General features: G+C 45.8%; 1 protein-coding gene across 3 annotated transcripts in view; it reads right to left on the bottom strand.

Moving 5' to 3' along the window:
• Positions 1–12,824, bottom strand: part of APAF1 (apoptotic peptidase activating factor 1) — a 195,766-nt gene that overhangs the window by 101,425 nt on the left and 81,517 nt on the right. For all 3 annotated transcript variants that reach the window (XM_073556887.1, XM_073556884.1, XM_073556886.1), the window contains exons 16-17: positions 4,805–4,930; positions 3,658–3,807 (exon numbers count right to left, since the gene is read on the bottom strand). In XM_073556887.1, the coding sequence (XP_073412988.1) occupies positions 3,658–3,807; positions 4,805–4,930 (276 nt within the window). The remainder of the gene's footprint in view (positions 1–3,657; positions 3,808–4,804; positions 4,931–12,824) is intronic.

The raw sequence follows: 12,824 nt of genomic DNA, 5'->3' as shown, positions 1-12,824 counted from the left end.
CAGAGCTAGAGGCACAATTTGTAGCCACTCTGCTGATGGATGTGTACAGCAAAGGTAAAGGACACACCTTTACATGCAGGCTTCTAAAAGTCGCATAACTATGCCACAAGTGTACAAATTAAAGGGAATTATTATTATTTATATAGCACCATTGATTCCATGGTGCTGAATATGAGAAGGGGTTACATACAAATTACAGATATCACTTACAGTAAACAATCACAGACTGATACAGAGGGGAGAGAGGACCCTGCCCTTGCGGGCTTACATTCTACAGGATGGTGGGGAAGGAGACAGTAGGTTGGGGGGTTGCAGCAGCTCCGTGATGGTGAGGCGGTAGCTCCAGTAGTGGTGAGGAGGCAGCGGGGATCATTGCAGGCTGCAGGCTTTCCTGAAGAGGTGGGTTTTCAGGTTCCGTCTGAATGATCCGAGTGTGGTTGATATCCCGACGTGTTGGGGCAAAGAATTCCAGAGGATGGGGGATATTCAGGAGGTCTTGGAGGCGGCTGGGTGAGGAGCGAATAAGTGTGGAGGAGAGAAGGAGGTCTTGGGAGGATCGGAGATTATGTGAGGGAAGATTATATCGGGAGATTAGTTCAGAGATATATGGGGGAGACAGGTTATAGATGGCCTTGTAGGTCAGTATTAGTAATTTGAATTGGATATGCTGAGGGAGTGGGAGCCAGTGAAGAGATTTGCAGAGGGGAGAAGCGGAGGAGTAGCGAGGAGAGAGATGAATTAGTCGGGCAGCAGAGTTAAGGATGGACTGGAGAGGTGCGAGAGTGTTAGCAGGGAGGCCACAGAAAAGGATGTTGCAGTAGTCGAGGCAGGAGATGATGAGGGCATGCACAAGCATTTTAGTACAATGAGCGTTGAGGAGGGGACGGATTCTGTAAATATTTTTAAGCTGGAGGCGGCAGGAGGTGGAGAGAGCTTGGATGTGCGGTTTGAAGGACAGGGCAGAGTCAAGGGTTATTCCGAGGCAGCGGACCTCTGGTACGGGAGAAAACGTGATGTCGTCGATAGTTATAGATAGGTCAGGTAAGGAAGATCTGTGAGATGAGGGAAAGATGATTAGTTCAGATTTGTCCACATTCAGTTTGAGGAAGCGGGAGGAGAGGAGGAAATGGCTGATAGACACTCCGGGATTTTGGAGAGCAGAGAGGTGACGTCTGGGCCAGAGAGGTAGATCTGAGTATCATCGGCATAAAGGTGGTACTGGAATCCATGGGACTTTATGAGTTGTCCCAGGCCAAGTGTATAGATTAAGAGTAGGGGTCCTAGAAGAGAGCCTTGGGGGACTCCAACAGAGAGAGGGTAGGATGATGAGGTAGTGTGGGAGTGGGAGACGCTGAATGTGCGGTTGGAGAGGTATGAGGAGATCCAGGATAGGGCAAGGTCTTTGATGCCAAAGGAAGAGAGGATCTGTAGTAGGAGGCTGTGATCAACTGTGTCGAAGGCAGAGGACAGGTCTAGAAGCAGGAGTATAGAGTATTGTCCGTTCAGTTTGGCTGTAAGTAGGTCGTTAGTAATTTTGGTCAGAGCTGTCTCAGTGGAGTGATGGGGGCGGAAAACAGATTGTCAAAGAGCAGGTTAGATGAGAGATGGGAGGACAGTTCAGCGTGGACGTGCTGCTCCAGGAGTTTGGAAGCGAATGGGAGTAGCGATATTGGGCGATAGCTGGACATAGCAGTTGGGTCGAGGGTTGGCTTTTTGAGGATAGGCCTGATTGTGGCATGTTTGAAAGCAGAAGGGAAAGTTCCAGAAGTTGGTGATAGGTTGAAGAGGTGGGTTAAAGATGGGATAAGAGTGGTGGCGAGGTTGGAGAGGAGGTGGGATGGGATGGGGTCGAGTGCACAAGTGGTGAGATGTGATTTGGAGAGAAGATGGGCAAGCTCCCCTTCAGTGATGCTGGATAAGGAGGTTATGGGGTTTGGGAATTGGTCTGGTATACAAAGGGGTTGTGGTGGTTGAATAATAAAGACTTGCCGTGTTTGGTCTATCTTGTTTTTGAAGTGCGTGGCGAAGTCCTCAGCAGAGATTAGGGAAGTTGAAGGGGGCAGTGGTGGGTGGAGGAGGGAGATAAAAGTATTGAACAACTGTTTAGGGTTGTGGGATAAGGAATATACAAGGGATGTAAAGAAGGTCTGTTTAGCAGAGGTGAGAGCTGATTTGAATGCAAGTGTTGCTTGCTTGAGTGCAGTAGAGTCATCTTGTGAGTGTGTTTTATTCCAGCGCCGTTAAGCAATTCTGGATGCTTGCCGAAGCTTTTTAGTGATGTTATTGTGCCAGGGTTGTCTATTGTTTCGTTGCACTCTGTTATGCATGACAGGGGTGACAGAGTCGATGGCTGATGCAAGAGTGGCATTGTAGAAACTAGTGGCAGTGTGTGTCGTGGAGTGAAGATATGGAGGACAGTGGTAGGATAGAGTCAGAGAGTGTGTGAGTGTCTAGATGTGCAAGGTTTATGCGGGGGTGCGCATGCTGCTGGACATGGGTGACAGGTGAGGAGGACAGGGATGAGAAAGAGAGTAGATGGTGGTCAGACAGAGGGAGAGGGGAGGTTGTGAAGTTAAATAGGGAGCAGAGACGGGAATCTGTCTGTCAGGCGAATGATTCTGCCCAAACCATGATTTGCAGCCTGGCTCCATGATTGCAGACAGGTATATTTTTCAGAAACACTCTGGCATCCCCACGATCTGGGGATACACTGTGATTGACAAGTCTCTCCCATGTTTGTGGATAGGGAGAGAACTGTCAATCACTTGCCTCAGTGCTGGAAAAAGGTGTCAGACAGCAGTGCCAGGCTTGTCTCATCTCCGGCTTTGGTTTCCAGACAGGTATTCAAAATGATATTTTCCTTGAAATGCCAGAGTTTCAGGGAATATTATGTGTGGCTTCAATTGTGCAGGCAGGCTGCAATTCATTCTGCCCATTGTTTGGGCAGCACTAATCGCCTGACAGATTGCCTTTAATTTGTACACTTGCGGCAATGTTATGCGACTTAACAAATGTGTCCTTCTTTGCCCTTGCTGCACACAATGTGGAAATTTCAGTACATAACAGGACTATAGTGACAGCAGCACAACTGAGTTCTGGACTTTAAAAGGTTATGTCCACACATTGCAGAATTGTCCCACACAGCAGTAATTTACCACTCACAAGGACGGAGTAAAATTCACAAACGGCCTAAAATGTCCCTCTGGTTCACGAGTACATTTCAGAATGAGTGTATTATGTATACTTTCAATGTCTGATGTCCTCCTTTTTAATCTTTCTTGCACGATTATTCTAATTCTATTCTTCATTTATGTAAAATGGCTGCCAACTACTCATACTACTCTGTGCACACGGTCCTTTGGTATTTAAAGACACCTCTCCTCCTTGGACCAACCCATAACAGGAAGGGGAATTCTTAGACCACCAGATCACAGACTAGGTAGAGAAACTGGCAGCCATTTTCCAAAAATGAAGAGGGAAATTGGAGAAATCATGTTAGAGATTCAAAATGGGATGATTAACAATTTCAATCCATATCGCTCACGCGTGTTTTTGTAGATACCTGTTCTGTCACATGTGGATGAGGCCTAGTAGCACCCAGCCCTATGATCATGTGGATCCATATAACCTTATTGATCGGTCTAGTTGGACACTTACATAAAGGCGATTACTTGCTGTCACCATAAGTCTGGAGCAGTCATTAGACCAGGAACAACATTTCAGGTGAAATTGGGACTCATCGTTTTTTTGGAAAGAGACTGCAACATCAATGTCCTTGTATTCATTAGCAGACAAAACATCCCATATCTATGGAGGGAGAGACACCATAGTGAGAATTTGACATTTAACTGTGTATCAGTAAGCAGGACATTTTCAACACTTCAATCCTCCTGTTGTGCACCACAATTACAGTGTGATCTACAATCCGCTCACTTTATAAGATGCAAAGTCTGGTTACGGCCCTGCTCACTATGTTGTCATCTCTTTTTACAGGATACAGATCACCACAGTTAATTTTGAGACGAAAAACAAGAACGTGGCTCATGGCCTTTCTAGTGCCACTGCCAGTTTGTCCTAGTGATCAGTGAGGATTACACAGGTCATATCAACAATGAATGGACATAGACTATAGCTAGAAGATTTAATTTATCACTGACAGTCATGACACAATCCTTTTCATTGCAAATTCACTACCTTCATATGATATTGGCTGCAGATCTTTCATCAGACTGTTGCTCTACATAATGGCAGTAGAGTAAACGTACAGGTAAAAATAATATTGTGCTACTTGGTTGATAAATTCCAGTTAGAGAATACACCGGAGACACAGTTTATGAGTCCAGATCACGTATCACAACAGGGCAGTGGCTTGTGTGAATCTTTATATATAGCTGACCCTCAATCATCGTCTCACCAAACCACGGCTGCATTTATCACAAACAGGTATGTTTTGAGACAGGTAGGAAACAATATAGTTTGAAGATCTTCCCAGGATACTATATGGAGAAATCAGGCAAGTCAGCACAGCCCAAGGCCAGGTTTTACCAGCACCGATCTGGGTGACTGACTGGTCTCTCCCTATGTACACACATGGGAAAGACCTATTAATCAACTAAAGTGGTGCGTATCTTAAAATTATACTATATCTATAAGCCAAGTTCAGATTCATGCAGCCCCTGGTTTAAGCAGCCTGAATCATCTGACAGGTTCCCTTTAAGAAGCAACGAAATTAAGAAAACCTGAAAATGTACAAAAACAACCTTAAGCCATGTGTCAGACTAATGTTGAACAATGTTAAACTTACCTTTAATGTGCCATCCATGGAACAGCTGGCCAAATACTTATCATCTGGTGAAAATCTGCAATGGTTGACATAGTTCCCATGGCCAAAAAGAGTGTTCTTACAATGCTTCTTACTGAGGTCCCACAGCTGTGTACATTCAAGTAGACAAAAGGTTAGAAGTCTACTAGCATATTTTTGTTTCATTTCTATACAGAAAGGAAATACTATAGAAATAATTTACATCTGTATGGCCAGGTACTGTTGGACAGTTTTTGGTCTTCTGCTGGTCCAATTCCCGAATGGTGGCCACTAGAAACCTTGCCTTCAAAAATCCCATGGCACATTCTAACCTAGTGCCTGTTCTGTATATTGGGGGGATTAAAGACCTCCAATCAACAACTAGATTCTGGAGATGTTTAAAGCATAGTAGCCATGAAGGACTTTTACCGTGTTAAATTGAATACTTGGAAATCTGGAGAATAGAAAAAACAAGTGTAGTGGAGAAGAAACAAACAGACACATACACATTAACCATCTGTTACAGTCAACTGTAAATACAGCTTTACTAATATAGTTATCCTACAATGCACCGGTAAAATGTCAAACTATGAAGTTACATGAAACCAGTTATCAATGTGAGAAAAGCACAATACAAATATTTGTTGTTCTTGTTATAGTGGGATAGTTTTAAATATAATGGTCTACGAAACAGGTAACCCGGTGTAATGAGGGACAGAAGGGATCTGTTTGGATAACTACTAGATAGCTGCTCCATTCATGATGGGCTGCATTAGAGTCCACCGTTTCTGTGACATACCTAGTATTGGGTCACTGTAATCTAAATGAGGAATGATCAAGGCCTGGATTATTGATGTAGAATTGTCAGTGTTGAGGTAGGTAAGGATACAAGATGTTGTAGATGAAGGCAACAGGGTTTGGTAATGAACAGAGATGGGCGAACCCGAACAGTAAAGTTCGGCATCCGTACCGAACACCTATTGTTTGGACACAGACACTGAACGCGAACTTCACGAGGAAGTCTGTGATACGGTGTGAGTTCGGCTGCCCGAACAACAGGTGTTTGTCGCTCTGTCATGTGCATGGCAGCACGGCAAACACCACTTCTGATCGGCGGTGAAATTATCCCCGCTGGTCAGAGAACCGCGGTTCCCACACTGTTAAAAGACAGTGGGAGCGCTCAGCTGTGATCAGAGGCATAAAGTTTACCTTCGGTCACTGATGTCAGCTGATGGGACTACTACTCTCATCATCAGACGCCTGCTGACGCTAATTCCAGTGAGAGCAGAAGTGGCTGGCAGATGGGAATATTTATCAGCCACTGCTGCGCTGTAAATAAATAATTTAAAAAAAAAAAAACAAAACGCATGGGTTTCCCTGTACTTTTACTAACCAGCCAGGCAAAACTAAATGTTGGGGGCTGCAAAACTCATCTGTCAGCTTCAGCAAGGCTAGTTAGCAAGAATAGAGGGGTCCCCACGCTGTTTTTTCTAAATTTAAATAATTAAAAAAACACAGCATGGGGTCCCCTCCATATGACAACCAACCTTACTAAAGCAGACAGCTGTGGGCTGGTATTCTCAGGCTTGCAACGGGGCCATGGATATTGCCCCTCCAGCCTAAAAATAGCAGCCTGCAGCTGCCCAGAAAAGGCACATCTATTAGATGCGCCAATTCTGGCGCTTTGCCCAGCTCTTCCCACTTGCCCCCATCGGAGGCAAGTGGGGTTCATATTTGAGGGGGTTGATGTCACCTCTGTATTGTCAGGTGATATCAAGCCCCGAGATTAGTAATGGAGAGGCGTCAATAAGGACACCCCCCATTACTAACCACATAGTCACATTGTAAGAAAATACAGACACCAAGAATAAAGTCTTTTAATTGAAAGAATGACACAGACTCCTTTAATAATCTTAATTAAACCATACTTACAACTTCGCCTAATTCCACCAAAGCCCTCGTTCGTCTGTAAAAACCTAAAATTAAAAAAAACCATATGCCTCACCTTTCAGTCATTCCGTCCCACGCCGTAATCCATGTCTGGAGGATAAATAGTTTTCAACCTGGACGGTGCCAAGATGCGACCGTCCAGGCTGAGAACCACTGATGACTGAGCGGCTGCGAGTGCAGCCTCAGAGACCGGTGGTGACGTCATAGAGGTTATGTCCGGTCACTGAGGCTCCGTTCCCAGTCGGGCTGAACTGCGGTGACCTGGGTGAGATCCCCACTAGCACGGTAAGAAAAACTCATCTTGGCACTGTCCAGGTTGAAAACGGTTTATCCTCCAGACATGGATTACGGCGTGGGACAGAACGACGGACAAGGATGGTATATTGTTGTTTTTTTATTTTACTTTTATTACTGGAGATCAAGGGCTTCGCTGGAATTAGGCGTTTAAATAAAAATGGAAAAACGTGTTTAGTCTTATATCAAATAAAGGACTTTATTCTTGCTGTGTCTTTATTTACCATACAACTATAGGATTAGTAATGGATAGGTGTCTTATAGATGCTTCTCCATTACTAAGCCGTAGGCTTGATGTTACCGGACAAAACAAAGTTGACGTCAAATGCATAAATATGAACCCCACTTGCCACTGCTACAGAGCAAGTGGGAAGAGCCAGGCAAAGCGTCAGAATTGGCACATCTAATAGATGTGCCTTTTCTGGGCAGCAGCGGGCTGCTATTTTTAGGCTGGGGGGGGGCAATATCCATGGCCCCTTACCAGCCTGAGAATACCAGCCCCCAGCTGTCTGCTTTAGCAAGGTTGGATGTCAAAAATGGGGGGGAACCCACCCCATTTTTTTTAAATTATTTATTGAAATAATTAAAAAAAAAACAGAGTGGGGACCCCTCTATTCTTGATAACTAGCCTTGCTGAAGCTGACAGCTGAGGGTTGCAGCTCTCAGCTGTGAGTTTTGCTTGGCTGGTTAGCAAAAAGTAAGGGGAACCCACACCGGTTGATTTTTAATTATTTATTTACAGCACAGGAGCGGCTGATGAATACTCCCATCCGCCACTCCTGTTCTCGCTGTAATTAGCAGCAGCAGGTGTTGGATGACTGGATCAGCAGTCCCATCAGCTGACACCAGTGACCAGAGGTAAGCTTTATACTTCCGATCACAGTTGAGTACTCACGCTGTCTTTTGACAGTGTGGGAACCACGGCTCTCTGACCGGTGGGAATGATTTCCCCGCTGATCAGAAGTGGTGTTTGCCGCGCTATCATGCACATAACAGCACAGCAAACACTGGATGTTCTAGCCCCCCATTCAAGTGAATAGGGTCCGGGTAATGTTCTGGTACCTGAACCGGAACTTTTGGTAACTGTTCAGCCAAACCCGACGTACCTGAACTTCCAGGTGTCCGCTCATCTCTAGTAATGAATTAAATAGGAGGACAAAGAAAAAAAAATAGATCAAAATCAAATCTTCTTGGGGGGCGTGGCTATGTAGTGAAGGAGGACAGCCGCGCGCTGTAAGAGCTCCTGCCCATCCTTCATCTATCCTGTACATACCGCCTGCATATTGCTGTGTGTCTGGCGGCGCTTGGTGTCCCCTGGTTGCCGGGACCCCCCGGGAGCTCCGTGGAAGGGCGCACGAAGGCTTCGGTGAGCAGGAGGCCTGGAAAGCTGGGTGGAAGGCGGGGCCCACACGAGGCGGCGGCCATCTTGGACGAGCACTCTATCAGAGGGAGCGCGGCGTCCAGCTTTCAGCGCTGCAGCGTCGCAGGGCAGCGACCTGTATCCTACAGGATCTGAGGGATGTGCGGTGAGTGCCCTGAAAGACGGGCCCTGCATTACTCCCTCTCGCTCCTTAATTGACTCACTGGCCTGTTGGTGCCATTATTGTGGGGGAATCTGCTCCCCCTCCTATTGCTGCTGTCTCTGAGGGTAGATTTCCCTCCCCCTCCTCCCTGCCATAAGAGCCTTCGTGATCTGCTGTCTCCGTCTGCACAGACTCTGCTCCCAGGCCACAATTAATAAACCTGGTCCCTGCTGTGTATCTAACTGCAGTGGAAAGATTCCTGGACTGTACATTTCCAGCTATACCAGTGTATTTCACTGCTCTCAATCATGAATCGATCTAAGGGATCGACGGCAGCAAAAAAATTAAAGGAATTTGTCAGACCCGACCCTTCTGACTGCTCGTTCTCTAAGGAATACCCCCTCACAATCTCAGTGTAAAAATCGTCCCTCAGGGGGTGGAGAGGAGACCAAACAGGAAGAAATTACTCTTAAACAGGCATCTGAACAGTTGATGCAGACTATCTCCCTTACTAGGACATCTCTGACAGAGAAAAAAGAGGATGTCTACACTGAGGTGGGGAGACTCCGTCACGATATGCAGGCCATGAGGGGGCGCGTCACGGAGGTGGAGGCAAGAGTGTCCCAGGTGGAGGATACCATTACACCTATGGAGGCCAAGTTAACCAAGGTAGCGGGATCTATGAACGCCTGGAGGCAAAAGGCAAACGACCTAGAGAACAGAATGCGCCGGAATAACACCCGTGTCATCGGCCTACCTGAACGCTCTGAAGGTCAGCACCCTGAGCAATTCCTAGAGGGCTGGCTTAAGGCGTCTCTGGGAGATGAATTCTCCTCGGTGTTCGCTGTTGAGAAAGCCCACAGAGTTCCCACAAAACCTCTACCTCCGGGGGGCCCTCCTAGACCCTTCCTAGCACGTCTCCTCAACTGCAAAGATAGCGACACCATTCTGCGCCTCGCACGACATAAGAGTCCCATCAAGTTCACTAATGCTGTGATCTCAATCTTCCCGGATTTCTCCATGGAACTCCAGAAGCAACGTGCACAATTCATCGACATCAAGAAGCGGCTCAGGGAAAGGAACATTGTATATTCCATGATTTATCCGGCTCGACTTCGGATTGTCCATGGGGGTTCCTCCATGTTTTTCACGGATCCAGCGGAGGCTACCGAGTGGCCTTTTTGTCTGAAGTTTAGTCTTTAACTAGTGAAATGCATGCTCAATTGGGTTGAGATCGGGTGACTGACTTGGCCATTCAAGAATATTCAACTTTCTTTGGTTGTCGTTTCATACTACAGATGGACAATGACCCAAAACATAAAGCCAATCAGTTTGGCTGCATTTGGCTGGATCTGAGCACACAGTATGGCTCTGAATAACTCAGAATTCATTCGGCTGCTTCTGTCCTATGTCACATCATCAATAAACACTAGTGACCCAGTGCCACTGGCAGCCATGCATGCCCAAGCCATCACACTGCCTCTGCCGTGTTTTACAGATGATGTGGTATGCTTTGGATCATGAGCTGTACCACGCCTTCGCCATACTTTTCTCTTTCCTTCATTCTTGTAGAGGTTGATCTTGGTTTCATCTGTCCAAAGAATGTTCTTCCAGAACTGTGCTGGCTTTTTTAGATGTTTTTTAGCAAAGTCCAGTCAAGCCTTTTTATTCTTGATGCTTATGAGTGGCTTGCACCATGCAGTGAACCCTCTGCATTTACTTTCATGCAGTCTTCTCTTTATGGTAGATTTGGATATTGATACGCCTAACTCCTGGAGAGTGTTGTTCACTTGGTTGGCTGTTGTGAAGGGGTTTCTCTTCACCATGGAGACTATTCTGCGATCATCCACCACTGTTCTCTTCCGAGGGCGCCCAGGTCTTTTGGCATTGATTAGTTCACCAGTGCTTTCTTTCTTTCTCAAGATGTACCAAACTGTAGATTTTGCCACTCCTAATGTTGTAGCAATTTCTCGGATGGGTTTTTTCTGTTTTTGCAGCTTAAGGATGGCTTGTTTCACCTGCATAGAGAGCTCCTTTGACTGCGTGTTTCCTTCACAGCAAAACCTTCCAAATGCAAGCACCACACCTCAAATCAACTCCAGGCCTTTTATCTGCTTAATAGAGAATGACATAACGAAGGGATTGCCCACACCTGTCCATGAAATAGCCTTGGAGTCAATTGTCCAATTATTTTTGGTCCCTTAAAATCAGGGTGGCACATGTTAAGGAGCTGAAACTCCTAAACCCTTCATCCAATTTTAATGTGGATACCCTCAAATGAAAGCTGAAAGTCTGAACTTCAACTGCATCTGAATTGTTTTGTTTAAAATTCATTGTGGTAATGTCTAGAACCAAAATTAGAAAAATGTTGTCTCTGTCCAAATATATATGGAACTAACTGTATCTGATCAAACTAGTGGTAACACAGTTCAGTAGTTGACTGCCCAAAGATTATATACTCAACACACAGATTCTTAAGGGCCTGTCACACTAAGAGATATCGCTAGCAATATCGCTATAACTAGTGATGTTATAGCGATATTGCTAGCGATATCGCTATGTCTGATACTTACCTACGACCCGCTCCCCGCTGGTTATCGCTGATCGCGCGAGAACGTCCAGGACTGTTTCTCGTCGTCTGCTTCCTGCGGCGCTTCCTGCTGTGACGACGAGCTACGCGTGGACACGGGCGGGAGGACGCAGGATCGCCTCGTCTGACAGGTAAGTAGCGACCCCCGTCCCCAGCGATGTCGCTAGTGAGATCTGCCTGTGTGGCAGCTCAGTAGCGACCACTTAGCGATGCACCAGCGATCCTGACCGCGTCATATCGCTGGTCGGGATCGCTGGTACATCGCTAAGTGTGACAGTACCTTAAGTCCAAATGTAAATTATTCTTTACTCGCCAGTCCTACTTTGAACTAGGGAACCAATCCAGCAAATTTCCGGCTTATTTGGTGCGTCAGCACAACACAACTAATGCAATATTACAGATCCGCAGTTCAGACGGTACATTGGTATCCTCAACTAAAGAAATAATGGGTTGTTTTCATGATTATTATAGTTCACTGTACAGCTCAAAAAATTATGTTGATTGCCAGTGGTGTCTAGACTATTTATCAGATATAACGTTTCCCACATTGAATACTTCTCAGCGGGCCTTTATGGACACTGAATTCACTTCGGAAGAGATAGAAGATGCCATGAGGGATATGGCCTCTGGGAAGGCCCCTGGGCCGGATGGGTTTCCTATCGAGTTGTACAGGACATACCGGGAGATTTTGGCAGGAGTCTTTTAATGAAGCTGATAATAGTGCTCAAGAAGGAGGGGAAGGACCCTTTAGATTGTAGATCTTATCGCCCCATATCTTTAGTAAATGTGGATTATAAAATCTTTACGAGAATATTGGCTACCAGGCTGAACTCAATAATTTTGGAACTCATACACCCTGACCAGACTGGCTTTATGCCTGGTAAAAGCACCTCCATTAATATTAGACGGGTTCAATCGGTGGTCCAATATAGTTCCCTGATGCCGGATAATAAGTGGGCATTGGCATCGTTGGATGCAGCCAAGGCCTTCGACGCCCTTGAGTGGCCCTTCCTCCACGCATGCTTGCAGAGATATGGTTTTGGGGATAGGTTCCTAAAATGGGTTAACATATTATATATGAAACCTAAGGCCCGCGTAATTGTAAATGGTTCCATGTCTGAGTCCTTTTCTCTGCACAAGGGGACTCGTCAGGGGTGTCCCCTTTCCCCGGCCCTTTTTGCTCTTGCAATAGAGGCACTGGCAATTCATGTGAGAACTTCTCCTATTATTATGGGCATGGAGATAGCGGATCGGGTGGATACCATAGGCCTATATGCTGATGACATGGTAATATTCATGGATAGGGCGGAGGAAACACTGGCGGGAGTGATTGCCACTATAAACAAATTTAGTAAATACTCCGGTTTGTATATAAATTGGGAGAAGTCTGCTCTGATGCTTCTTTCCCATACCCCGATGCCACGACTTGAGACTCTCTTCTTGCTGCCTATTGTGCCACACTTTAAATATCTGGGTGTCCATATTTCTCAATGCAGCACGTTTGATCTGCAACTTAATATATATCCATTACTAGAGATGGCTAAAGTCAAATTTACGATCTGGAGTAAACTCCCGCTGTCTGTAGCCGGACGCATTAACTTAATTAAAATGATACTACTCCCTAAAAGTACTGTCACACTTAGCGATGTACCAGCGATCCCGACCA

Source organism: Dendrobates tinctorius, unplaced genomic scaffold (assembly GCF_039654945.1).
Source record: "Dendrobates tinctorius isolate UK_male_01 unplaced genomic scaffold, ASM3965494v1 ptg000241l, whole genome shotgun sequence".
Lineage (NCBI taxonomy): Eukaryota > Metazoa > Chordata > Amphibia > Anura > Dendrobatidae > Dendrobates > Dendrobates tinctorius.
Note: the sequence above shows the minus strand (reverse complement) of the source record. Positions and strands in the feature narration are given on the sequence as shown.